The sequence below is a fragment of the Podarcis liolepis genome (assembly GCF_965112155.1).
Source record: "Podarcis liolepis genome assembly, chromosome: Z".
Lineage (NCBI taxonomy): Eukaryota > Metazoa > Chordata > Lepidosauria > Squamata > Lacertidae > Podarcis > Podarcis liolepis.
Genome location: NC_139570.1, coordinates 48607832 through 48634196, shown reverse-complemented (window position 1 = coordinate 48634196; position 26365 = coordinate 48607832). Strand labels below are relative to the sequence as shown.

General features: G+C 46.9%; 1 protein-coding gene across 1 annotated transcript; it reads right to left on the bottom strand.

The window, feature by feature from the left end:
- Positions 1-367: 367 nt before the first annotated feature.
- On the bottom strand, positions 368-19477 carry UAP1L1 (UDP-N-acetylglucosamine pyrophosphorylase 1 like 1). Its single transcript, XM_083485932.1, has 9 exons — positions 18746-19477; positions 16714-16918; positions 13898-14073; positions 12707-12879; positions 10220-10413; positions 7736-7876; positions 5130-5315; positions 3225-3291; positions 368-1528 (listed from the first exon to the last, which is right to left on the bottom strand). The coding sequence occupies exons 1-9, from the start codon at positions 19038-19040 to the stop codon at positions 1442-1444; spliced, it is 1524 nt and encodes a 507-aa protein (XP_083342058.1). The 5' UTR covers positions 19041-19477; the 3' UTR covers positions 368-1441.
- Positions 19478-26365: the final 6888 nt, after the last annotated feature.

Below are 26365 nucleotides of genomic sequence, written 5' to 3'. Positions count from 1 at the left end.
AGTCTTGCCCTTCTGTTGGCTAGAAGGAAGAGAATAAGTTGCGCAAAACAAACAAACAAAAAACAAATACATTATGCAAGCTGTCATGATTTGTGTCATTTACACAGCTGAGCCTTTCCTTGCCACCCAATCTGGGTTGCCTGTGTGCCTGCTGGTTTTTAGTGCAGAAGGCAAGTGGTCCTGTGTATATATAGCTTCCACCCACCCACCCTGCATCCACATCTAGGGAAGGAAACTAGTAAACTATGGAAGGGCAACTGATTTGGGGGTTGCTAGGGCTGGGCATTGCAACTCCTCTTGTTGCGTTTTCTATCTGTGTGCCAGGTCTCGGGAGTAGGGCCAGTTTTGAAACACAAAAGGCAAGCTAGACTTTTTAAAGCACTTTTAATATGCGAAAATTCAGGCAATATAGGGTTTTCATCACCTTCTTCCAGAACATGTGTAAAGCAGCTTTCCCCAATGTGGCGCCTTCAGCTATGGTTGGATTTCCATCAACCCCAGTCAGCATGGTCACAGATTAGAGAAACTGTAGTGCCCTAAAACAACTAGAGGGTACCAGATCAGGGAGGGCATTAATCAGTATCAAAAGACAGTTTGGGGATAATTAAAAAGGAGAAAGAAAACAATGCACTCTGCTACACAAAGATTTGCGAAGAGGGAAGCTTTCAGCTTAAGCTGAAAACACCAGATTCAAAATGGCACTGCCAAAATTGATGCAATTCAGATCCTGTCTCTTCCGCAGTCAGGGCAAGACTTCCAAGATGAGGCAAGAGATTCTGGACACAGACAATGCCTTTAACTTTGAGTGCATAAAGTTCTTGCAAATGCAGATTTAGGTAAGCACTGTTTGCTCTTCACTGGAAGCTTATCTCCAAGGTCTGAAGCAGAGAGCTTTCTCCAGACCTACCACCTAACATCCTTTTAAGTGGAGTTGTCCATAATCAAACATGGGTCCTCCTGTTCGTTCTGCCACTGAGTCATGCTCCTCCAAGATAATACAGAGCCCCTTCAACCAGCATTGCTAAATCATATCTATGGAATATGTGCAGCACTATTTAGAGGTTCCTCTCAGCTATCTCCTGCCTCTCTGGTTCCTTTGAGTGTTGACACCAGCAAAGAATTCCGTCCCCCGGGGCTGCCTCCAATTTCAGCATTACACACAAGGGGCCTCTCAGCCATAGTAAGGATGGTGGGTCTTATTTCAGACAGCTCTTTGAAAGTTGCAGAGAATGCTCTTGGGACAATCAAGGGCAGAAACCATCACTCGCCAGGCACAGTGTGACCTAAAAACCCCGCCCCAGAAGCAGAAAAGTTAGAAGATTTTGGCTTTATAGTATCATAAACACTGATAGTTTCTCAAAATTATTCTTTTCTTAATTACAAAGCAACAGTCAAGCAAAAAGATGGTCGCAGAGGACAATCTTCCAAGTTGGCTCTTCATTCAAGCTCTTGTTAATGTTTCTGCTTTGGTTTCATCGAGTAGAAAAGGTGACTGGAGGTCTTTGGCTTTCAGGTACTTCTCTAGTCCCTGCAAAAGAAAACAATTTTGAGCCAAAGGCCACATTCCCTTATGGACAAGCTTTCAGAGTTCGCATGACAGTGATGGTCAGGGCCAGAGATAGAAGTGGATGGAGTAACCAATGAGGCTCTTGCTTTTGTAGCTTACTTCCACGGAATATGTCAAGAGGCATTGACACAGTTCAGCATACATTCAAGCCAAGGCAAAGCACTCACATCAGTGGGGCAAGTAGCTTGCAGAGAGTCCTAACGGCCAGAAAAACCTCATGGGTCACATTAAATTCCCAGGCCTGAGGTTCTCCACCCATTTGTAAATCTAAGCACGACTTTTGCCCCTAAGTCAGGGGTATGAGGTATCTGTGGCCCTCTAGATGTCAGACGCCAACTCCCAGCAGCCTCAGCCAATGGTTGGAGATGAAGTCCCGGGGGCCGGATCCGGCCCAATCGCCTTCTAAATCCGGCCCGCAGACAGTCCGGGAATCAGCGTGTTTCTACATGAGTAGAATGTGTCCTTTTATTTAAAATGCACCTCTGGGTTATTTGTGGGGCATAGGAATTCGTTCATTATTTTTTTCAAAATATAGTCCAACAAGGTCTGAGGGACAGTGGACTGGCCCCCTGCTGAAAAGGTTTGCTGACCCCTACTGTAACCCATCTTTCAGCCTTTATTTCCTGTCACATACTGATTCTCCCTTACGTCCCTGCTACCCATTCTGGATTTAAAACCTCTGGAGACAAGGACCTGCCTAAGTTGTTAACTCTAAAAGTGACAGAGGTAAAGGGTAAAGGGACCCCTGACCATTAGGTCCAGTCGTGACCGACTCTGGGGTTGCGCGCTCATCTCGCTCTATAGGCCGAGGGAGCAGGCGTTTGTCTGCAGACAGCTTCGGGTCATGTGGCCAGCACGACTAAGCTGCTTCTAGCGAACCAGAGCAGTGCACAGAAACGCCGTTTACCTTCCCACCGGAGTGGTACCTATTTATCTACTTGCACTTGAAGTGCTTTCGAACTGCTAGGTTGGCAGGAGCAGGGACCGAGCAACGGGAGCTCACCCCGTCGCGGGGATTCGAACCGCCGACCTTCTGATCGGCAAATCCTAGGCTCTGTGGTTTAATCCACAGTGCCACCCGCGTCCCAAAATGTGACATACATACACTTATAAAACAATCAAAAAGATTTTAATAGTAATAATAATAGGGAAGAAATTATTCTTAGCTGCTTTTCTTTTTTATTATACTGACACAACAGTATTTTGTGTTTTTTGTAATTATATGTAACCAGCATCAGAAATTCCAAATGGAGGAAAGCCTATATAGCTCTGCGGTTCCAGGCTATGGACTCTGCCACAGTTGAAAGACGCTATTGCCTGATCCCTTATGAAGGGAGAGTTTGCTCATGTGGAGTTTTATCCCATATTTGCCATCTTGGCTGAACATTCTTCAATCGCAGGGCTCTACAACAGGCATAGGCAAACTCTGGCCCTCAAGATCTTTTGAGACTACAGTTCCCATCATCCCTGACCACTGGTCCTGTTACCTAGGGATGATGGGAATTGTAGTTCCAAAACATATGGAGGGCCGGAGTTTGCCTATGCCTGCTCTACAACATCTCCAATATTCTTTGCACTGACTCAGAAATAAGAACTTATTTCCTTAGAAGCAGATACTGAATCCTTAACAGGAGTTCACATAAAATGTTGCCCTCACCTCCCCAAAGTAAGAGACTAGAGGTGAAATCTCACATACAGCGGGTGGTTCGTCATCGCCTGATAAACTGAAAAGAGAGAAAAATGAAAATAATGTCTTTCTGCAAACATATGACAAGCCACAGAAAAGAGAGGCAGGCAGCCCAAGGCAACAACAGAAATTGCTCAACGCAGCCCCAGGTCAACTTCACATTTTATATCATCTGTTCGGTTATGGTATTTTAAAACTGCAATCTACCATGGGTGCTTGGAAGACAAGTCATACATAAATGAAGTAAACAATAAACAGAAGCACCAGAGCATTAGCCGAGTGTTTTTCCCTTGCCACCCGAATAATTGCAACCAGAATGCATAACTGCAATGTACTTCTGTAAGCAGGAGATTGGACTAGATGATGCTTTGGGTCCCTTCCAACCATACAATTCTATTATTTTATGGCCTCACACACCTGGGACGGGGAGAAAGGCACCCCAGATCAGAGAGGATGACCTCAATAAGCTTTGAATCCTGAACCCTGTGTTTTATTATTATGCCCCACCTTTAAAATAAAACAAAATAAAACCTTCCCTGTGCCATATTAAGAGTTTGGTCACAGCATGTTAACACAACTTCTCCTAATCTAGTGCCTTCCAAATGCTGCTGGAATACAACATCCATCTTGGTGGTTGCAGCAGATGGCTGGAATCCAGCCCCATCTTGGAGAAAGCTGCTCTGTTGCACTCTTCCCCTCCCTGGTATAAACCCCAGAGGACACAATTTATCTCCACAAGAAGATCTCATCTGCGCTATACATTTAAGGCACTATCATACTACAGTGGTACCTCGGGTTAAGAACTTAATTCGTTCCGGAGATCCTTTCTTAACCTGAAACTGTTCTTAACCTGAGGTACCACTTTAGCTAATGGGGCCTCCCGCTGCCGCCTCATCCTGAGGTAAAGTTCTTAACCCGAGGTACTATTTCTGGGTTAGCGGAGTCTGTAACCTGAAGCGTCTGTAACCTGAGGTACCACTGTACTTTGAACAGCCATGAAACCTGGGAGCTGTGGTTTGCTAAGGCTGCTGAGAGGTGTTAGGAGACAACCCCACCCCCACCCCAATTCCCCTCCCAAAGCACCAATTCCCACAGTGGTTTGACAATCGCCAGGGAACTCTGGGAATTGTAGCTCTGGGAGCGGAGAGGGTCTTCTCTGAGAATCCTTAACAAACTACAGCTCCCAGAATCCTTTGGGAGAAGCCACACCTGTTTAAAGTAGTATCATAGTGCTTCAAGTGTATGGTGTGGATGAGGCCAAAAATCTGTTGCAAGGATGTTAAAATTTAACGGTTAGTCCTGACCAGACCCCCAGCTATTCCCCACTCAGAACTACAGCTCCCAGAGTTTCCTGGGAAGAGGGCTTGACTGCTAAACCACTCCACAAATTGTAGCCCTGTAACAGGAGTAGGGGGTCTTCTAACAACTCTCAGCACCCTTAAATAATTCCCAGGTTCCTTTGCAGGAAGCCATGACTGTTTAAAGTGGTGTGATACCGCTTTACTCGTACAGTGGTACCTCTGGTTAAGAACTTAATTCATTCTGGTGGTCCGTTCTTAACCTGAAACTGTTCTTAACCACTTTAGCTAATGGGGCCTCCCGCTGCCGCCGCGCAATTTCTGTTCTCATCCTGAAGCAAAGTTCTTAACCCGAGGTACTATTTCTGGGTTAGTGAAGTCTGTAACCTGAAGCGTCTGTAACCTGAAGCGTCTGTAACCCGAGGTACCACTGTAGTGCCAATGGGGCCACACACACAGTGTTTCACTGTGGCAGCATTCCATGTCACAAATTCATCTAGTGCTCCCTGGCGCCTTGGGGTAAACTACGGTTCCCACAATCCCTTGGGGAGGATAAATAGGAGGAGCCTTCACAGACCTTGGTTCTTCAGGTATCCTCTGGCCATTGCCATTGACAAATATAGCTCCTGCCTTCACAGCCCAACGGTAGTGTTGGGAGAGGAGTGACCGGCGAGCCGTGATGGGAGTGTCTTTGTCGGCCACATCGGAGTTCTTCAAAGGCGAGAACTCCTCTTCCCTCGGGACCTCAAAGGCTACGAACTTCCTGTTAACAGAAGGGAGAAACTGGAGGCTTAAAATGGGAGTTTCAGTTGCGGCCGTGCCCTCCTGTATGTGCAGCATGGAGCCATTGAGGCCACGGCACGTTCCAGAATCCAGGAAAACGTAACTTGCCATATCCATGAAAGGAATGCGTTTAGAGGGAAGCAGGGAGACCTTGCAGCTGTTCTCCAAGCTGCCAATTCCAGTTGGACTTGACTGCAAAAGCAAACTAAAGCCACATCCACACCAGACATTTAAAAGCACTCTTATACCATAGGAACCAGTCTGCACCCTGCGGTCATCATCCGAGGCCCAGGAGGTCTGGAGTGTGACAAAAGGAGAACAGGGACTTTTCTGTGGTGGCTTTCCGCTTGTAGAAAGCTCTCCCCAGCAAGGCTCACCTGGTGCCATCATTACGTACCTTCAGGCACCAGGCAAAAACCTTCCTTCTTAATTGGGGCTTTGGCTTTTAACCACCTATGGCCTTTTAGAGTGGGTAGGATGTTTTAACGTATTTCTTCTTCCCCCCTCCTCCGGTTTTAATGTATGTACGGTGTGGGCTTTTAAAGTTGCTATGCCCCCCCCATGTGACTAATAAATTTAATTAATAAACAAATAATTTAGCCACCATGCCTTCCCCACCCCAAAAGTAGTCTAAGGGTTCTGACTTCACAGGTCTATAATTCTCAGCACTCTTAACAAAATACACTCCCCATGACTGTTAAAGGAGAACAGTATAAGGGTGCTTTTAATTTATGGTGTGGATGTGAACTAAATATTTCTAGATAGGTGATCCGAAAAACATGCTGCATTCAAGCTGGGTCTCTGGATTCTGGCAGAATGCAATCAATCACTATCTATCTATCTATCTATCTATCTATCTATCTATCTATATCTATCTATCATCTACACACATACCTCTACAGCATATTTGGTGTAAAGCACTGCTCAGAAAGCTTCTAAAAAAGAAGCTTAAAATTTCACTGTTGTTGGCGGAGACATCATTGTTATAAGGATCACAGGAAGATGCCTTCTACTGAATCAGACCCTTGGTTCAGCTAGCTCAGCATGGCTTACACTGACTGGCAGCAGCCCTCCAGGGTTTCAGGCAACAAGCCTTTCCCAGGCCTCCTTTGAGATTGAACCTGGAACTTTCTGCATGCAAAGCAGATGCTTTGCCACTGAGCTACCACCTTTTCCCAATTCATGGTGGATTGTCACATTTACATATTTTGAAGAGTTTTCTTTTATTGAAAGTACCACATTTTTCACTCTATGACTCACCCGACCATAAGACGCACCTAGTTTTTAGAGGAGGAAAACAAGAAACAAGAAAGCAATGCAAAGCCTCTTGAGCAAAGAGGCAGGAGCGCTCCCTCTTCACTCAAGAGGCTTTGCATGGCTATCCCTGAAGCCAGGAGAGCAAGAGGGATTGGTGCGCACCGATCCCTCTTGCTCTCCTGGTTTCAGGGATAGGTGCGCAGCCTGCATTCGCTCCACAAGACACACACACATTTCCCCATAATTTTTAGGAGGGAAAAGGTGTGTCTTATAGAGCAAAAAGTACGGTAATGCAGCCAGATAGGACGCGGGTGGCACTGTGGGTTAAACCACTGAGCCTCTTGGGCTTGCCGATCAGAAGGTTGCGGTTCGAATCCCCACGATGGGGTGAGCTCCCATTGCTCAGGCCCTGCTCCTGCCCACCTAGCAGTTCGAAAGCATGTCAAAGTCCAAGTAGATAGATTCCCGCTCCGGCGGGAAGGTAAACAGCGTTTCCGTGCACTGCTCTGGTTTGCCAGAAGCGGCTTAGTCCTGCTGGCCGCATGACCCGGAAGCTGTACGCCGGCTCCCTCAGCCAGTAAAGAGAGATGAGCGCCGCAACCCCAGAGTCGTCCGCGACTGGACCTAACAGTCAGGGGTCCCTTTACCTTAATGCAGCCAGGCAAATAAATTCCAAACGGTTTTCATAGGCAGCCCCACATATAACTCATGGTAGTAATCTAGAGGCTACCGGGGCACACCATTCTGCCCTGTTACAGCAGCTGCACATGTAATGTTCTAATCCACTGACTGCAATAATCAATCCCTCAAAAAAAGAAAATGCTCTAGGGTGCAGCAGGTAAGTGTGCCTGCCATTTTGATTCAGAAAACAAAACCAGAAGCTATCAGAAGTTTGGGAGACACACTGTGTTGTCACAACTCCCTACCCCGTAGCAGCTGGTTCCATTATCATTTAGCAACCTGGTGCACTCCAAATTTTTTGAACTACAGCTCCCATCAGGCCCAGCAGAGGCTGATGGGAGGTGAAGTCCAAAATGTTTGGCAGGCACCAGTTTGGCCAAGGCCAATTTAGTGAGTCTCCCCAACTCCCGCCCAAAAAAATAGGATACACAGAAATAAAAGAAAGACACATTTGGTACTAACTTAGAAAACTGGAACACGTCAAACACAAACTTCTCCAGCTTTATCCCGTTGGGTTTTAGCGGCGTCACCCGATTGCCTTCCTGGTCGACGAAAGGGACTTTCTTGACAGCCACATGGCGTTTCAAGCAGGGCTCAAACTTCCTGGTGGGCAGGAAGGACAGAGACGTAAGCACACAGGAGACTTCCTCAAACTCTGCTCTGCTAAAAAATGTTGTTGTGCAGCAAGATCGCTCAGGGCTGCCCCAGGTCATTCCTTGCACTGCACAGCTGTAAGGGGAAGAAGAAGCGGCGCCTTCTGCCTTTTCACCTGCCTGAAATCTACTGCCACAATCAATGGATCACCCTTGGATGATCCGGGGTTTCAGTGTTCCATCCAACTATCTCCATGCTTCTTTCTGCATTTCAGAGAGCTGGACCTGGTGGCCCTCCCAACTCTACAATTCTATGATTGACAAGTTTAATTTAAATGGGGGGGGGAGGGAAAGTGGGAGGAAAGCTTCATCCCCCTGATTATTTTGTTTCCCCACTTTTCTGCAGGAGGGTTGGTGTGTTTGACAAACTGCTGGTGGGGACCTTTCTGCTGAGCTGTTTTCATGGAGAAAGGGGGGGGGGAACTCTGCAGAAGTTATTTTTGGCAATTCGCTGATCACTTCCTGGAAATCTTTGGGTAATGATTCACTGGTATATTGGGAGTTGTTTCTGTGGGTTTTCTGAAATCTGCCTTTCAAACAGAAGGCAAAGATTTGTCCTAGGAATGCAGTTTAAGAGCTATATGACAGAGGCCGCGGTTTAGGAGAGCGTGTAGGTAAGCCGTCTCTTTTTTGGCTGTCTGGATGACAGCAACCAAGTTTTTGAGTTCTGCTGTTTTCCCAGTTACAGGACTACAGCCATACCTCGAGTTACAGGCACTTCAGGTTGCTTTTTTGGGGGGGGTTACGGAATGTTGAAACCCGGAAGTACCGGTAGGGTGGTAGGGTTACTTCCGGGTTTCGGCGGTCGCGCATGCGCAGAAGTGCTAAATTGCGCTTTGTGCATGTGCAGAAGCGCCGAATCGCAACTCGTGCGCGCACAGACGCGGGTTGCGAACGTGCATCCCGCACGGATCACGTTCTCAACCCGAGCGTCCACTGTAATTCCTTTGCATTAGAGTTTCTTCAAAATAAGAACCTAAGAACAGCCCTGCTGGATCAGGCCGATGGCTCCTCCAGTCCTGTTCTCACAGTGGCTGACCAGATGCTTGTGGAAAAGTGCAGGATCTGAGCACTTTCCACTGCTGTGCATTTTCCAGCAACTGATATTCAGAAACATTAATGTGGAGGCAGAGCATAGTCATTGTGGCTGGCAGCCGTTCCAAGCTTTATCCTCCATGAAATAGTGTTCATTATAGATTTTATCTTCTGCATGCAGTATTGCTGAATAAAGTGAGTTTAAAAGCCTGCTGAAGCTGCCTGCTATAAAAATGGAAAAGCATCGCTTTAAGAGCTATAGAATGGGCAACCTCTGAAGGTGGTAGATGTTCCTTCGCTGGAGGTTTACACACGGAGTTTGGATGGCCATCTGTCAGGGAGTCCTTAACTCTGATTCCTGCATTGCAGGGGGTTGGACTAGAAGACCCTTGTGGGGACCTCTATCAAGTCTAAAGCACTATGATTCTACAGCTTCTAACCAGAAAACTATGTAATAGAATTTTAAGGTTTTATATACATACATATATATAGAGAGAGAGAGAGAGAGAGTAAATGTTCATAAATGTACCAAGTCTGGAGCAGCACAGGAAGACCTTCCTGAAACCATTTTAACTCCCAAACTGACCAAATGTTTTCTCTGCAAGGAGGGAGGGGGTGAGGGAACCTTCCCATTGTCTCAGGAATTGGGAAATCACCATCTCAAAGGAATGGCCAGACTACCAGGAAAGGCGATCAGATAAGGCATTATCAGATAACCTGGCAGACAGGAAAAACAACAGCAATCAAATTTCTGTTGTAGACCACCTTTTCTGTGATGTAGGTATGATGTTTGTGGGGGTTGGTCTTGGGTTACACCCCTTCTGTGATGTATGGAGGGGTGGTCTTAAGCTCCAGGGAAGGCAATTAAAAATGTAAATATAAGGGCAGGCACACCTTTGTTCGGGGTCCTCATCTGTCCTCCTGCGTGTGAGGGGAGCACCCTGTTGCAACAGCTTTAATAAATTTCAGGCTTACTAGCTGCTTTGCTTCTCAATATTCTCTGGTTGGCCTCTGTTATTTTCTCCTACCAATAGGGAACCTACATAAGGACTCTATATGGGCTCTTGGATACCCCATAAGGGAAAAAGGGCAGGTTTTGTTTACAACAACTAGGAGCTCAGTTTGTCACAATCCTGATACAATGCTCAGAAATGCATGCTTCCCTTCCCACCCGACTGACTTCCAGGATGCAGATCCCACACTCATAAACTCAGGAACAGGTCATGGGAAAGTGAGCATGCACAACTGCAGGACTTACTCTGTGACAGCCTTCAGGAAGTCAAGACTAAAGAAGTGATTGCAGATATTCCCAGCGCTGTATGTCAACCGTCCGTCCGCGTTTCTCCTCTGTGCCGTTTCCAAGGAGATCTCGCTGTATTCCACCACCTGATATACTCCGTCCACAGAGCAAACCACCCCAACTGGCTCTGTGGGGTAGGCTTTTTCCACTACCTTAACAAAACGAAACAACAACAACAACAACAACAACAACAACAACAAAAATTGGGCCAGAGTCAGGTAGCAAGTAAAATAACCGCAGAGTGGATCAAGCAGGTGGAGGGGCTGGGTAATTCTTTTTAAAAATAATTTTCATTAGAATTTTATTTACAACATAACATAAACCCCCCACTCCACCCCAATACAAAAATCCACCCTCTTTAAACATGAACATACAGTGAGCATAACATACAACAATACAAACGAAATAAAATACTTCCTTTATCCTGTATCTGGCCTCCTTATTTACTTCTTAAAAACTGTTTCCTTTATGAATAATTATTAAGATTTTTCTAATTATAACTTAAATATCCACAAAGTCTCTTGCAGACATTAATCAAAACAAGTCCAGGTATGTATTTTAGGGCACTGTTTTGTGAAGTATTCTCTGCATTTCCCCCATGCTTTTTGAAACTCTTGCCTAGTGTGGTCTCTAATTGCCTCTGTTAATCCAGCCAGTTCAATATACTCTAACAGTTTGTCTTGCTGTTCCTTTTTTGTTGGCACAGTTTCTTTTTTCCAGTTTTTACAATTGGGATCCTTGCCGCTCCTGTGGCATAGAGGAATGTTTTCTGATCTTCTCTTGCTATACCTGTGTCCAGGTAATTCTTGATTCTACAGATCAAATCCAATTCTGCTCAGAGGATGCTGGATTCAGAAATTCGCATGGTCAATTAATTGGGTGCATATGTTTGCCTGTTTAGAATGAGATTACTCAACTGTTGCAGGCCCAGGGAGTGGGGGGAAAGGTTCTCTGCCAGTCACCCCCCAATACCCTTCTAAGATTTTACCTAGGCACTGCCCATAGGTGTTCAAAGTTCATCTAAAAAACTCACTTTTCATGTTTTGTTTCATTTTGCTTTAAGGGTACTTAAAGTTTCATATACTGTCCATCTCAGACACTATCTATATTCAATATGTTTATGGTTCAGAGGCAGGCGGAAGACACGCAACACATTACATGGAGGCAAAAGCAGATCTAGATGAGAGATGCTCTACTTTAAAAAAATGCAACAACAAAGAAGAAGGAAGGTTCATTTGAGCAGGAAGGGATTGTTAATCAGATTCCATCTGCAACCTGCCAGACACAAGCAATGCTTTGGGCTCTTCTTTAAAAAAAGCAAAGATTGGGGGGGGGGGACATGTGGAAGGACCAAATTGCACTTCCCGCCCCCAATCCACAACAGTTTTATTACCATATTTTTCCATGTATAAGACAATGCTTTTTGCTAAAAAAAAATATTAGGCAAAAATTGGGTGTTGTCTTATACACGGATAGTGAATGCAGAGGGGGGACGTGCGATTAATGGCAGCAGCAAGCAGGAGATTGGCAGCGGCGATTGGGCAGGTGATTGGTGGCTGTGGCAAGGCCTGCTGGCGATTGGCTGTGGCAATTGGGCAGGCAATTGGCGGCTGCAGCAAGTGGGCTATTGGTGGTGGTGAGCAGACAGACAATTGGTGGCAAGGTGTGCAATTGGCAGTGGCTGTGGCAAGTGATCGGCAGTGGTGGGAAGGCAGGTGAGCGATTGGCAGAAGTGACCTCACCCACACCCCACAACTAAACAACTTAATTTCTTAATTTTGGGTTAAAAAAAATAGGAGTTGTATTATACATGGGGGTGTCTTACACACGGAAAAATACTGTAGTTTAACATGCAGTACGACTGCATCTTGTGTTGGGAGCACATTCTGGGAGTGGCGCATACGCACAAAAATGTGTATACCCAAAGCGCCCCCTTGGAATCACCACTGCACAACCATGCTTACCATCCAAGCAAGGAAAACAGCTTTGAAGATGGGCTCTGGGAGGCTCCTGCAAAATCCTACAAAACCTCACAAGAGCCTTCCGGAACCCAGTAAGCAAGAACTTAAAAGCATTTTCCTTACCCCCGATGCAAATTCAACTTTTAAACTCTTTTAAGCCTTGCATGTGATTAATTTGTGGGATTTCAGCCAGCTGGCTTTCAACCACGTAAGGTTAAAGCTGCACAACTTAATCAAGCGTAAGATGCAATTGTCCTTTACTTACACCCCAGCTTTGGGGTCTAGGTACCACAGGGCATACCATGATGAGCAATGTAATTGTCATATGGATGCTGAAAGGACCATCAGATCATGAGTCACTTCTAGCAGAGATGGAGATCTTCTCTCACACACACACTTGCTCATCCTTAACCATGACAGCCCTCCGCCCTGCACACAAGGGAATTGTGTGATCATCCCTGCCCAACGTTTTGTTCTCTGTCACCTTAGCACCACAATCAGCTCCTTTCGAGACACAGAAACCAATGAAGACGGGATCTGCCATTTTGACAAGGATGTTGTCCACACAGTACACATGGATGTACTGGACGCCACACCGCTCCATGTGCTCCAGGATCTTGTTGTCCATCAGGGCGCGGTACAAACCACCGTTGCCATCTGCAACACACAAGGAATGAGTTAACTACTAGACAGAAACTGGGTTAGGACCAGCACCAACTGGCCAGCACCCATGTTATCAACCACCTACCTTTGCCTCTCACCTGCAATCTCTGTAACTAGTTTTACCACTGATGGTGGCGGAGGAATGTATAATCAAACAAATGCACTTGCAATTTTAAAAATATAGGCAGCCCACCTTCAGGGGTGCAGGTCAAAGGGGAAGATGGTTCCCTGATCTTTCAGGCTGATAAAATATGGCCTTACCCTGGCCTTTGAAAGCTGAGATATATATTTTAGGACACATCCTAGCCTCTTGATTGTAATATTCTGTCTTTTATTCTGCAGGTAGGGACTATCTTGTTTTGACTATAAGTAACCTGCTCTGGGAGTCTTTAAGGCTGAAGAGCAGGGTACAAATACTATAAACAAACAATTTTTTAAAATAAATAAATAAATGAAAACCATCCTAGAGCTTCACAGTGAGGAGCAGGTAAAAGATGTAATAAACAATTATAATAGTATGTTTTATGTGGCATGATTGTATTCCCTATACCGTACAAATATTGAGGGACATGGTCACTCAGTACAATCAGTATATGCAAATGTCTGGCTCACTTAAAGCTATATAGAACCTTTACTCTCAATAACAATGCAACTCACAGGCGGACAATACTTTTATTTTTATAAATCTTCTTTATCTGTAAAGGGAATCTTTGTATGAATTAATACTGTATCAACCCTTCGGAGCTGTGCTTTAATTCTGTACTTTTTTATTTCTATTGTTTTCCTTCCTTTTGTTGTGGTTGCATTTAAAAAAATAATAAATCAATTCTGAAAAAGAAAAATGATACAGCTGTACCGCTATGAGAAAGCTCTGCACCTGCCACATGTGAAGGATTTGCTACACGCAATGTCCCTTTTCACTCAAATATTCAAAACAGTCCCAGTGAGAGGCCTTCAGAAGCTCCCAAGCGGGACAGAACACTTCCCCAAGTTTAGGAAAACTGCTGTATACCTGGTGCCATGGCAATCTTGCCTTTCTCTTCCAAGATCGCTTTCCCATCAAATGCCACGGCCGGAAGCATTCTCTGCTCAAACATGATGATGTTGGACTTCTCCAGGTTAAAGTAGTTGTGCTCCTGGAAGAATTTCTCAGTCGGTCCCAAAGTGAACTCACTGGTCATAATGTACCTGCAGGGAGGCACACAGGGCACTGCAATTAGAAGCACCGGACAAGGAAACCAGCAGGGTTGGATTCACACAACCAAAGCAAGCAGAGAACGTTACTTTGAGACTGACCCAGAAACTCCAGAGGGTGCAGAATGCCGCAGCAAGACTCTTTACGGGGTCCTCGCTGCGAGATCACATTCAGCCAGTGCTATACCAGCTGCACTGGCTCCCGGTGGAGTACAGGGTCAGGTTTAAGGTGCTGGTTTTAACCTTTAAAGCCCTATACAGCCTAGGACCCACGTACCTATGGGACTGCCTCTCCTGGTATGCCCCACGGAAGACCTTACGGTCTTTAAACAAAAACATTTTGGAGGTCCCGGGCCACAGGGAGGTTAGACTGGCCTCAACCAGAGCCAGGGCTTTTTCGGCCGTGGCCCCGATCTGGTGGAACGCTCTGTTACAAGAGACTAGGGCCCTGCGGGACTTGACACCTTTCCGAAGGCCTGCAAGACAGAGCTGTTCCACCAGGCCTTTGGCCAAGGCACAGTCTGACCCCCTCCTTTGGTAATCCTCATAGAACTCTAGCCCAATGGCTGCCTTTAATTTGATTCTGAATTGATTTTAGAATGAATTTATTTTAGAATGTATTTCAATTAACTGATTGTGATTTTATGAAAACTGTGTTACTTTTACTGTTGCTCTGGGCCCAGCTTTGGCTGGGGAGGGCGGGATTATTATTATTATTATTATTATTATTATTATTATGCAGTTGGGCACACCCAGGGCATGACAAGCGAGCATGACAAGGACAGGCACAAAAAAATCAAAAACACAGAAGTGAACAGAACTGCCATGCAAAGATCACATCACGGGGGGGGGGGGCGCACCACGTTAAGCCAACCATTGCCTCTACATAGCTCCATCCTTATTTCAGCTACTGTGATATAATTACACATTGTGATGTTTAGGTGGTGGTATATGACAATGTTAAAAACCAGGTATCGCCCAGCCCTAAACAGAGCCCTGTTTTCACAGGGCCCAGCCACATGCCTGTGGGAAAACCCCAAACAGGACTGAGAGCCCAAAGCCCTCTCCCCTGCTATGCTTCCAGGAACTGGTCCAGAACCCTTGCTGCCTCTGACTGTGGAGGCAGAGCAGAGCCACTGGGGCTAGGAGCCATTGATGGCTCTCTCCTCCGCCACGAATTTGTCCAGTCCCCTTTTAAAGACACCCAAGTGGGTCACCATCACTGCCTCCTGTGGGAGGGAGTGCCACAGTTTAACAATGCGCTGAGTGAAGAAGTCATTCCAGCATTCAGCTTCATTGGATGTCCATGAATTCTAGTATTATGAGGGAGGGAGGGAAACTTTCCCCACACCATGAATATGTCGTTTTATAAACTTATATTGTGTCACCCCTTAAAGGTAAAGGGACCCCTCACCATTAGGTCCAGTCATGGCCGATTCTGGGGTTGCGGCGCTCATCTCACTTTATTGGCCAAGGAAGCCAGCGTACAGCTTCCGGGTCATGTGGCCAGCATGACTAAGCCGCTTCTGGCAAACCAGAGCAGCACACGGAAACACCGTTTACCTTCCTGCCAGAGCAGTACCTATTTATCTACTAGCACTTTGATGTGCTTTCGAACTGCAAGGTTGGCAGGAGCAGGGACTGAGCAACAGGAGCTCACCCCATCGCAGGGATTCGAACTGCCGACCTTCTGATTGGCAAGTCCTAGGCTCTGTGGTTTAACCCACAGCGCCACTCGCGTCTCTTACTCTCCTCTTAAAGTGAAAAGTCCTGAATATGCTTCTCCCCTTCTCCGGAGGTACTGTTTCAGTTACATGCAAATTTATGTGGGGTTAACCAACTGATTAGCATTCAGTTGATTATCTGACAAAGATTTCAGGGGACGGTCCTGATATTTTTGGAGCTTTGTAAATATCCTAGTTAAATGATTAACCAGGGATTGGCAAGGTTTACCTCGCCTGGCCAATTCACTCCAGCGGAGATCCCTCCGTGGGCTGGATCGCCCGCCCACAATTTCCGGCGTCTGCGCATGCGCAGATGTGATTTCCGGCGTTACAGAAGCGAGTCCCAGCTCGGTACTACACCGGTTTAGCACAGCAGACGGGGACTCGCCAAGTGGGCAGCTCAGCTCGGGCGCGGCTCAGGGGCCAGTTAAATGACCCCCGTGGGCTGGTAGTGACCCATGGGCCAAAGGTTGCCGACCCCTGGTCTAAACAGACTTTGCCAATGGGAGTCACACTGCAAACCAAGAAGAAGAAGAGGAGTTTGGATTTGATATCCCGCTTTATCACTACCCGAAGGAGTCTCAAAGCGGCTCACATTCTCCTTTCCCTTCCTCCCCCACAACAAACACTCTGTGAGGTGAGTCGGGCTGAGAGACTTCACAGAAGCGTGACTGGCCCAAGGTCACCCAGCAGCTGCATGTGGAGGAGCAGAGACGCAAACCCGGTTCACCAGATTACAAGTCCACCGCTCTTAACCACTACACCACACTGGCTCCAAGAAGAGGACATCAGATTAGCGTAAAGCCACCCTGCCACTCAGCAAAAGGAACAACAGCAAAGAATTCTGGGACACCAAGTGACCACAAGAACCATTGGCCAGTGCCTTAAGAACCAGGAGCCAGCTACCCACCAAGGGACGGTGCAGCGAGTTCCAAACTTATCACCAGCCAGCTGCTCCACTCTGCGGATCCGCTCTGCCTGGATCTGATAGAGGGTCTTACGACTCGGCAGCCCCACATCATACATGCCCTTCGGGTAAGGCACCCCGAGGCGTGTCCCTTGCCCTCCAGCCAGAAGGAGCACGGCCACCTTGTTCTGGGAGATCTTACGGAGCCCTTGAAGGAGACAAGAGAAAGATCACCGGAGGAAATATATATCTCGTTCAAATCATGGTTGGAAGGGACCACGAGGGCAGTCGAATCTAGTGCAATGCAGGAATCTTTGCCCAATCTTTTGTCAAACCCACAACCCTGAGATTAAGACCCTGAGATTAAGAGATTATCAATTGCAGTCCGGGTGGCTGCCCTTGGAGACAGTGCACAGGGCCAGAGGCTCCTTTGGGGCCCCGAAAGCCCCCCACCCACACCCCAAGCAAGAATCATCTGAAAGAGGCACAGGGGCGATGGTGCAATTTCTGTGGACCCAGCTGCCTTCTTTCCCCTCATCGCTGAACAGGTCTGACAGCTCCAGAAGAAGCTTGAAAAACTGAGGCAATGCCTAGGAATTTAAATTATTTGAAGTACTTTTACTCCAACTCGTAAGCGCCCAAAGCAGCTTAAGTCTGTTTCTTCCCTCAGACTTTCCACCAAAAATATACAACACAAAAGGAAAAGGAACTGGGAAGGAGAAGGTAAAAAGCAATCCCAGACAGTACTACTTAGTACAGTGGTACCTCGGGTTACGTACTTAATTTGTTCCGGAGGTCAGCTCTTAACCTGAAACTGTCCTTAACCTGAAGCACCACTTTAGCTAATGGGGTCTCCCGCTGCTGCTGCACCGCCGTCGCACGATTTCTGTTCTCATCCTGAAGCAAAGTTCTTAACCCAAGGTAATATTTCTGGGTTAGTGGAGTCTGTAACTTGAAGCGTATATAACCCGAGGTACCACTGTACTTAGTACTTAGAGGCAGGGGGCAAAGCCTCTAGTAGCCCTAGGTCCTGATGATGTCAGAGTGTGCTTTACTTCATCTCTACACATGCCCAGAGGTTCTTTGGTCTTCTAGGCAGTTGGTTGGAATCCTCAGTCCCAAGTCTCTTTGTAAACTGCTCAGAGGTTTTCTGTCCAATAATCAGTACAGTATTTAAATTTTGTTAAAGGTATTAAAGTTATGTAGCACAGGTGCACAAGTACTCTGAACGCAGAACTGGTGTTTGCACAGCACCCAAGGCAAGTTTTTGCCCACCCCAAAGCACACAACATACGGACACCCAGGCATGCCAAACTGTATTTTGCAAACACTGAAGGCTTTGCCAACATGGCGCCCTTCATAAACAGGTGGACTACAACTCCCAACAGCCCCAGCCAAATATTGCCACCAATGGCAACGGGAGATTATCAAGCTGGAGGAAGAAGGCTGGCTTACAGGGGGCATCACTCCTTAAAATGTTTTACCCAACAACAGCATTTGGGGCCACAGACAATGCAAGGGAACAGTTTCCTGGTGTCTAAATGTACAATTTTAGGTGGCACAAAACTTATTTTACTGTGTGCGAAAGTTGTGCAATCTTCCTTTCTTTATTCAGGTTGTTTCTACATGGAACAATGAAGAAGAAAAATATGCCGGTTTGTGGGTGTGTCTGATTAAGTGGGCGTGACCGACCAAGGAAAGGCGGGGTTACAAGAACAGAACCAATAATGTACAGTAGTCCGTTCTCCACACGCCCACTCTCTGAAAATTAAAACGTAGTTAAAGCACTAATGGATAGGACCAAAGGTCCATCATTATCCAACCAGGTGCCTCTGGTAAGCGCACATAGGCGGGCAGGTACAACCACACGCACCCAACCTCCGGCAGTCTCAGGTAGACTACCTTTGCGCCGAGGTTCCACAGCGAGAAATTAACACAGTAACCCACAACGTTCCAACTGCCTGCTCATCCTCCTCCACCTGCAACCCCCAGAGGTCAAAAGGGCTACCAAAAGCCAGGTCTCTCCTGGCCTTACCCTCTTCCTCCCACTGCTCCAAAGTCCGCGGGTCGCTCCTGCAGACGCTGCCGAAGAACTCTGGAGGGACGGGCTCTATCCGGCAGCCCAGTCTCTCCTGGCGCGGCTCTTCCTCCCGCGCGCAGGCCTCCGCCGCCCTCCGGCAATGCTCGCCCAGCTCTTCGGCGTCCAGCTTCGCCAGCGACTCCAGGAGCGAGTCTCGCTGCGCCGGGTCCAGCTCGTCCCAGAAGCGCAGCAAGTGGGACTGGCCGGCACGCTCCAGCCGCGCCCGGATCTCCTCTTCCAGGCACGCCATCACCTCCTCTCTCTGCGCTGCTCGCTGAGCTTTTGCAAAGGGGAAATAGTCTGTTTGCAATTTGCAACAGCTGCAAAACTGTCCCTGGGGAGCGCGCGCCAAAGTTTGTGGAACGTTCCCCGGGAAGAAACGGAACGTCGCCTCCACCTAGTTCCCCCTGTGAAGATCGGTTACTTGCAAGATCCTCTCTTGCAACCACAGCACGGAAACCCGTGTCACTTCCAAATTCCCGCCCCGCCCCCCTTCGCCTGAGCGCACTGATTTCAGGCGTGCACTCGTCCAACCACGCAGGGTTCCCCTTCCATTAGCCAGAGCGGGCGGGGAATAAAACAAAACTGCAACCGATCAAACTTTTAAAAAAGCAACTGGTGGGAGTCAGGCCTCAGGAGGAAGGAGAGGAATGGCTGGAGGAAATTGCAGCCAGCGCGCAGTCCCGCCCCCAGGCATAAGGAACGCCCCCGCTTCTACGTCCTGTTTCCCGCGAGGATGCAAAACTGTTAGCTGTCTATACTGGGCGCTCGCTTCGACCTTGTTTGTCTGAGCTGAAGCGATTCCGCTTACTTGCAGCGTAACGCTGTGTATGTTTATGCACCCTTTAGAGCCTCTTCTCTACCAATCTATGATTCCACGCCTGCCCCAACGCGGTGAATATCCGTGACTCTCTCCTTTAACCTCCTGCAGAAACCGGAGGCTTTAACGGAATAGTCTTAGTAACTAACGCCAATCCCCGCCCTTCCCTGGCAGCCTCACCTGCGGGCTCCACCGCAGGATGTCCAAACACAGCACGGCGTGTACTGTGCAAGAAAACGGCCTTGTTCCAGCAGGTTGTCCTCTTTCATAGCAAACGAACACTTTTCCTCCAAAGCCTCTATGGTCCTCTATGGAAACAGCACTATTTCACGTTTGTCTTTTGGATACCTTTATGCTTGTTTACCAGGTATAATAGGCCCGAAAGAAAAAATCTGTTCCCTGAATTGACCTCACTGCCTCTTCCCTCTATGTAGTTTACATTACTGTACAAAGGATATTGTAGGGTTGGGTATTGGAAAAGTTCAGAGAAGGGCAACCAAAATGACCAAAGGGGTGGAGCAACTCCTCTTTGAGGAAATGTTGCATTTTTTGGGACTTTTTGGTGTACTATTATTATTACTATTATTACTATTATTTAATTTATATACCACCCAAATCTGAATGTCTCAGGGTGGTTCACAGAAAAGAGAAGTGTAGAGAAAAGACAAGTAAATAGGTGACATGATAGAAGTTTTTGGATGGTATGGACTGGAGAAAGTGGTCAGAAAAAAAGATTTTGGAGGAAGTTGGAGACAGGAATGCTTCTGAATACCAGTTGTTTGAAGCCAGAGGAGGGGAGAGGGCTCTGGTGCTCTCAGTGCTAGAGACTCAAGATATATCAGCTAAGCGCAAAATGGCACCTTAGCTCCAGATTGCAGTTTACCAGGGGGTTGGTCTAGACTCTAGAGGACCCTCAGGGTTCCTTCCAATGCTACAATTTTATGGCTCTGTAATCTCAGCTGCATTGCTTGACTGTATATTGCTCTTGCAACAATTCACCTGTCCCAGTATGCAAGAAGGTGAAACACACGCAGTGGAAATGGAATAAAATATGGACTAAATTACGGTTACCAGATTTTTTTCAAGGAATCTGGGGACACTTTTTTTGGGGGGGGGTGGAGCTAAGTAGCAACAGGGAGTCAGTCGTGGGGATGGTGAGGCCAAAGACCCTGGGCCCAAGCACACATGCGTATTGTATAAAGGTGCAAAGCCCTTCTTTCGTACGCTGTGAAACATAAATGCACAGTTTTTTAAAAACAGGCCAACAGCCACCCACAACTCCCGAGCCTCCCCCGATCAGTCAAAACAAAGGGGAAGGGGGCAGGAGACCTGTACCGCCGGACGTCCCTGGTTCCCCTTTGGCAGTGGTGGTGGCAGAGGCAGTCAGCAGCCTGGAGCCAGCCTGGTAGCGCAGTTGGCTTTGGCTGGCTTCAGGAGCTGCTCGCTGCTGTGGCGCCCACCATTTTTCCTCTCCGGAAGTCCCCGTATGATGGATTGCGCACAAGATACATCATATGGGGACTTCCGGCGAGGCAAAATGGCGGGTTCCACAACAGCAAGCAGCTCCTGAAGCCAGCCAGAGCCAACTGTGCTACCAGGCTGGCTCCGGGCTGCTGAGGCTGCCACTGCCACGTTTCCCAGGAACAGATTTGCAGATCTGGGGACATTTTGGGGACGGAATTTGTCTGGGGATAGATTTGCAAATCTGGGGACTGTCCCCGGAAACCGGGGATGTCTGGTAACCCTAGACTAAGACGGAGGTTTTTAAACTGTGGTCACCAACATGGTGCCCAGAAATCTCAGCATAGTTGCAAAACCAGTAGCAAAATGCACCTGATGTATGGGGAGTTTTATATAGTGGTTCAGATCCTGCTTGAGGATTTTGCAGTGGGGCATCTGGTTGGCCACTGTGAGAACAGGATGCTAGACTAAATCGGCCATTGGCTTGCTTGAACAGGCTCTTCTTTTGTGCCTGTTGAATTGTAAGTTGCTGTTTTAAACTGTGATTCCACTGGCAGAAAGTTAGTTCAGTAACCTAATAAAAATAATTTTATTATTTTAAATTATGTATTAAATTTATATACCACCCTATCTATACCTAGAGGTCTCAGGGCCGTTCACAGAATAAAATCAGAATACAAAACCACAAAATACATCATAAAAATGACCTCCCCCTCCACACATTTTATTTTTATTTTTTTATGATAATGTTTATTAAAGTTTCACAAATAATAAAAAGTTTCAAAATTTAAACATAAGAAAAACTACAAAAATGAAAAAATACAAAACCAAAACACGTAAAAAATACACAATAAAAAGCAGTTAACAAAAGAAGGGAAGGAAAAAGGGGTAAAAAAAGCAAAAGCAAAAAGCAAAACACAAAATAGATTAGTATTTTCATATCTTATATTTCATTCACTAGTTTCCTGACCTCCTCACACCTCCCATTTTGTATTCCAGTTCAGATATTAAATTCAGCAAATCCTTACCCTCTAGCATTAATCCTCACTCAAGATATTAACCTATTATAAATATCAATTTTCCAGATGTCCATCCCTATTTACATTTTCTTAGAAATCTTTTAACCAATACCACTTATTTTCCATCAGACATCATTTTAACATTCCTTAATTTTACAGTGCTTCTGCAAGTAGTCTTTAAATTTCTTCCAGTCTTCCTCCACTGACTCTTCTCCCTGCTCACGAATTCTGCCAGTCATTTCTGCCAACTCCATGTAGTCCATCACTTTCATCTGCCATTCTTCCAGTGTGGGTAGCTCCTGTGTCTTCCAATACTTCGCGATGAGTAATCTTGCTGATGTTGTTGCATACATAAAGAAAGTTCTATCCTTCTTTGGCACCAATTGGCCGACTATGCCCAGGAGAAAGGCCTCTGGTTTCTTCAGGAAGGTATATTTAAATACCTTTTTCATTTCATTATAGATCATCTCCCAGAATGCCTTAATCCTTGGGCACGTCCACCAAAGGTGAAAGAATGTACCTTCAGTTTCTTTACATTTCCAACATTTCTTATCGGGCAAATGATAGATTTTTGCAAGCTTGACTGGTGTCATGTACCACCCATATATCATTTTCATAATATTCTCTCGTAAGGCATTACATGCCGTAAATTTCATACCTGTGGTCCACAACTGTTCCCAGTCAGCAAACATAATGTTATGTCCAACATCCTGTGCCCATTTAATCATAGCAGATTTAACCGTTTCATTCTGAGTATTCCATTTTAACAGCAAGTTATACATTCTTGAAAGTATCTTAGTATTGGGATCTAGCAATTCTGTTTCCAACTTTGATTTTTCCACCTGGAAGCCAATTTTTTTTGTCTAAATTGTATACCTCTCTTATTTGGTAATAATGTAACCAATCTCCCACTCTCCCACTCACACATTTTAAAAGGGCATAAAATAATAATAATTATTGTTTATACAGCAGCATCAATGTAAGAGATAAATTGCTTTGCAGGAGTCAACAGAGGCAAAACAAAAACCAGGTCCCTTGAGGAGCTTACACAACTGCACGGTGCCTCATTAAGAGTGATGAGGAGGGAGAGAGGTAGAAAAAAAATCCACAGCTGTGTTTTTTTCTGTAAGTTCCCCCCACCTCCATTATTTTCTAGAACCAATGCAACCACCAACCCAATTGCTGTGTGGAATTGGACAGCCAAGGGAGGAGTGCCCAGTAATGGCTACCATATACTGAAATTGGAAAGCTCTGATTGCACTAAATAATGATCTCAGGGCCAGTTGCAAGGTTTAGTAAGCAGGGAGTAGGAAGGAATGAGATAGGTTTTAGGTTATGTTATGCCTTTAATAGGTCATGCTATATTCTGGATTATGTTATGTTTTATAGATTATGTCTAAATAGGATGAGAGTGTCGGAGATACGTGCAAATGTATATGTGAACCCGGTCTTTGGGTGGGTGTTTGATTTTCGTTGTTGTGTCTACTGTGTATATATGGACAATGACAATAAATTTATCTAAATCTAAATCTAAAAAAAAAAAGGGGAGGAGGTCAACAGTAGGTGGGCTAGAATAAGGTTACCAGATTTTTTTCAAAGAATCCGGGGACACTTTTTTTTAAAAGAGAAAAAAAGTTATTAAAAAAGAAGAAGTAATACCTTCTCTTCTGTGGTCTCCTCTGTCGCATGGCCTTCCTGTGGGCCCTGCCTGCTCCCTCGTAGCACTATCTGCCATGGAGAGGCTCATGTCGGGCCTGGGTTCGGCCACATGTCCTTGCCCTCCCAGTGTTCTCCTACCTCTCCTCCTCAGCAGCGGCAGTGGTGCGGCAAGGTAGGGGCTCCCCTCTTTTTTCTATTTTCTCTTTCTCTCTCTTCCTTCTCCTTTCCTCCTCCCTGTGTCGGCTCTGGGGTTTTCCTGGCCCCGAAGCGCCGCTGGGCAGTCGGCCGGGCACTCTCCCTCCCAGCTCAATTTGGGTCATGGGGGGGGGGCGGAGTTCCCCCAGTTGACACGCTGGGCATCCCCGGTTCTCCCTTGGCAGTGGCATCAGCAGCGGCAGTCTCAGCAGCTCAGAGCCAGCCTGGCAGTGCAGTTGGCTCTGGCTGGCTTCAGGAGCGGCTTGCTACCTTGGCACCTGCCATTTTGTCTCACCAGAAGTCCCCATATGATGTGTCTTGTGCCATTGAACCTATCACACAACATTCATTCCCTACTAATAAATCTGCAACACTTAAAATATAAATCGGGGACATTAAATGAAATCCGTGGATGGATTTTGTCCGGGGACATATTTGTTAATCCGGGGACTATCCAGGGAAACGGGGACAGGCTAGAACCAATGGCAGGTATAGCCAAAGTCTGCTTTTCAACCCATTTTCCTTCCTGCTGAGTTCTGCAAGCATAGGCGCCGACTCCATGGGGCCTGAGGGGGCCCGAGCCCCCTCAAAAATTCGTTTGGGGGGGCTCTGCCCCCCCCAATAATCTCGGGCGCCCCTCCAGCAGAGCGCCGCCGCCGGTTTGGACCACACCATGTTTCAGTGAAGGGGAGGAGGAAGAGGGAAAAAAGAGCTTTAGAAGGAGATCGCTCTGCACTCTTCCCCCCCCCATCATCATCATCATCATCATCACACCCCACGGCCATCCCCTTTTCTCCTCCTCCAGCCACTGTCTCTCCTCCCCTTCTGTTTCCATTCGAAACGTCAAAGAAGAAATTGCTAGGTGGAAAACACGCACCACCATTCAGCATCCCATTCTCACAGATGCCTGTGCAAAAACTGCAAGCAGAATCTGACCACAGCAGCCCTCGTGATTCTCAGGAACTGATATGCAGAAATATGCCGCCTCTGAACCTGGAGGTAGTATGTATCCATCACTTCACACATCGCTCATTTCACATGGCATCCGCCTGGCTCCCCCCCCCCCCAGAATGTGGGAGCCATAGTTTGGGTCATTGGGTTTGGTGCTTTTGTAACTGGATTTATAATGGGTTTTAGTCAAATACAATAAATGATTGATTGATTGACTGATGAAAAAGTGATTTTTTCCTGAGATGCTAACTTTCTCTCTGCATGTCATTCCTTGAACAGCTTCCTGTGCAAAGATAAGGCTTGCTTTCATTGCTCTGTTCATTTGTGTATTGGACTAGTGTTGTGTGGAGGGAAATGTAACCACTGGGCCGAAAAATGTCCCCCTCCTGCCCCTTTGGGTTTCTGGTGTGGCCTTCACAGATATTGGCACAACTTGTGTGTGTGTGTGTGTTTTGGCTGCTGAGCTGTGCTCACCATTGTGAGGGCTGAGGGAGTGATGGTGATGCCTCCCCAGCTGCTGCCATTGTCCGTGGGTTGATTGTGATGTGACAAAAACATTTGCCTGCTGAGCGGGTATAAATGTGGGCCAAGGCGCAAGTCTCAGCAGTTGCCCTCCCCAGAGAGAAATGGGCAGCTCGGTGGCACTCAGCCCAGGTGGTCTCCTGTCCCGTGGTGGCAAGCTGGCAAGCGGAAGGAGGCAATTGCCCGGTGCTGGGATGCTGTGGAGCAAGGAGAAGGCAAGTACAAAGATTACTTGATGGTGGGATCGCTACTTGAAGGTGACTGACACTCAGCTCTGAAGCTGGTTGATGTCTGGCAATGGACCTGATGAGGTCGCAGCTGGTGGATGGTTGTCGGAAGAATTTGCATTCAGGCTAGTGGATGTTGCGAGGCTACGCTGGCTGAGATGGGTGCAAACTGGTTTGGAAGCCTTGTTTGTTAACAGGCAGCCAAACAGAGGAGGAATCTGGGGGGACGCTGTCGGGTGTTGGCCATCCCACTCACCTGTTTGCCTTTGCCTTACAGGGATGTCTGGAGCCGGTGAGGTTTTCCCCAAGTCCAGTCTTAAAAGTCATCAAGAGAACCGCAGGACATCCCTATTTACATCGGAGAAGTTAACGTGAAATACTGGCAGCGAGGAATGGACAAGGCCGTGGCCATACTTGAGAGAAGGAGCTTTGAAGGGAGACTGCAGGCGGACATCTGCTGCATTGCAAGTGATGGGGCAGTGGGGAGAGAGAAGAAAATGAGGGAGGGAACATTAGGCCACATTAGGTGCACCACTGAACTGCTATGAAGTCACTTTAAACAGGCATGGCTTCCCCTCAGGGATTCTGGGAACTGTAGGTGGTTAAGGGGACGGAGACTTGTTACAGTGGTTAAGTATTAGGATTAGGGGTGGGGGTTGGGTTCCCTTCTTGTAGCTCTAGTTAAGGGTTAGAGTTAGGGTTAGCGTCAGGGGCAGGGGCA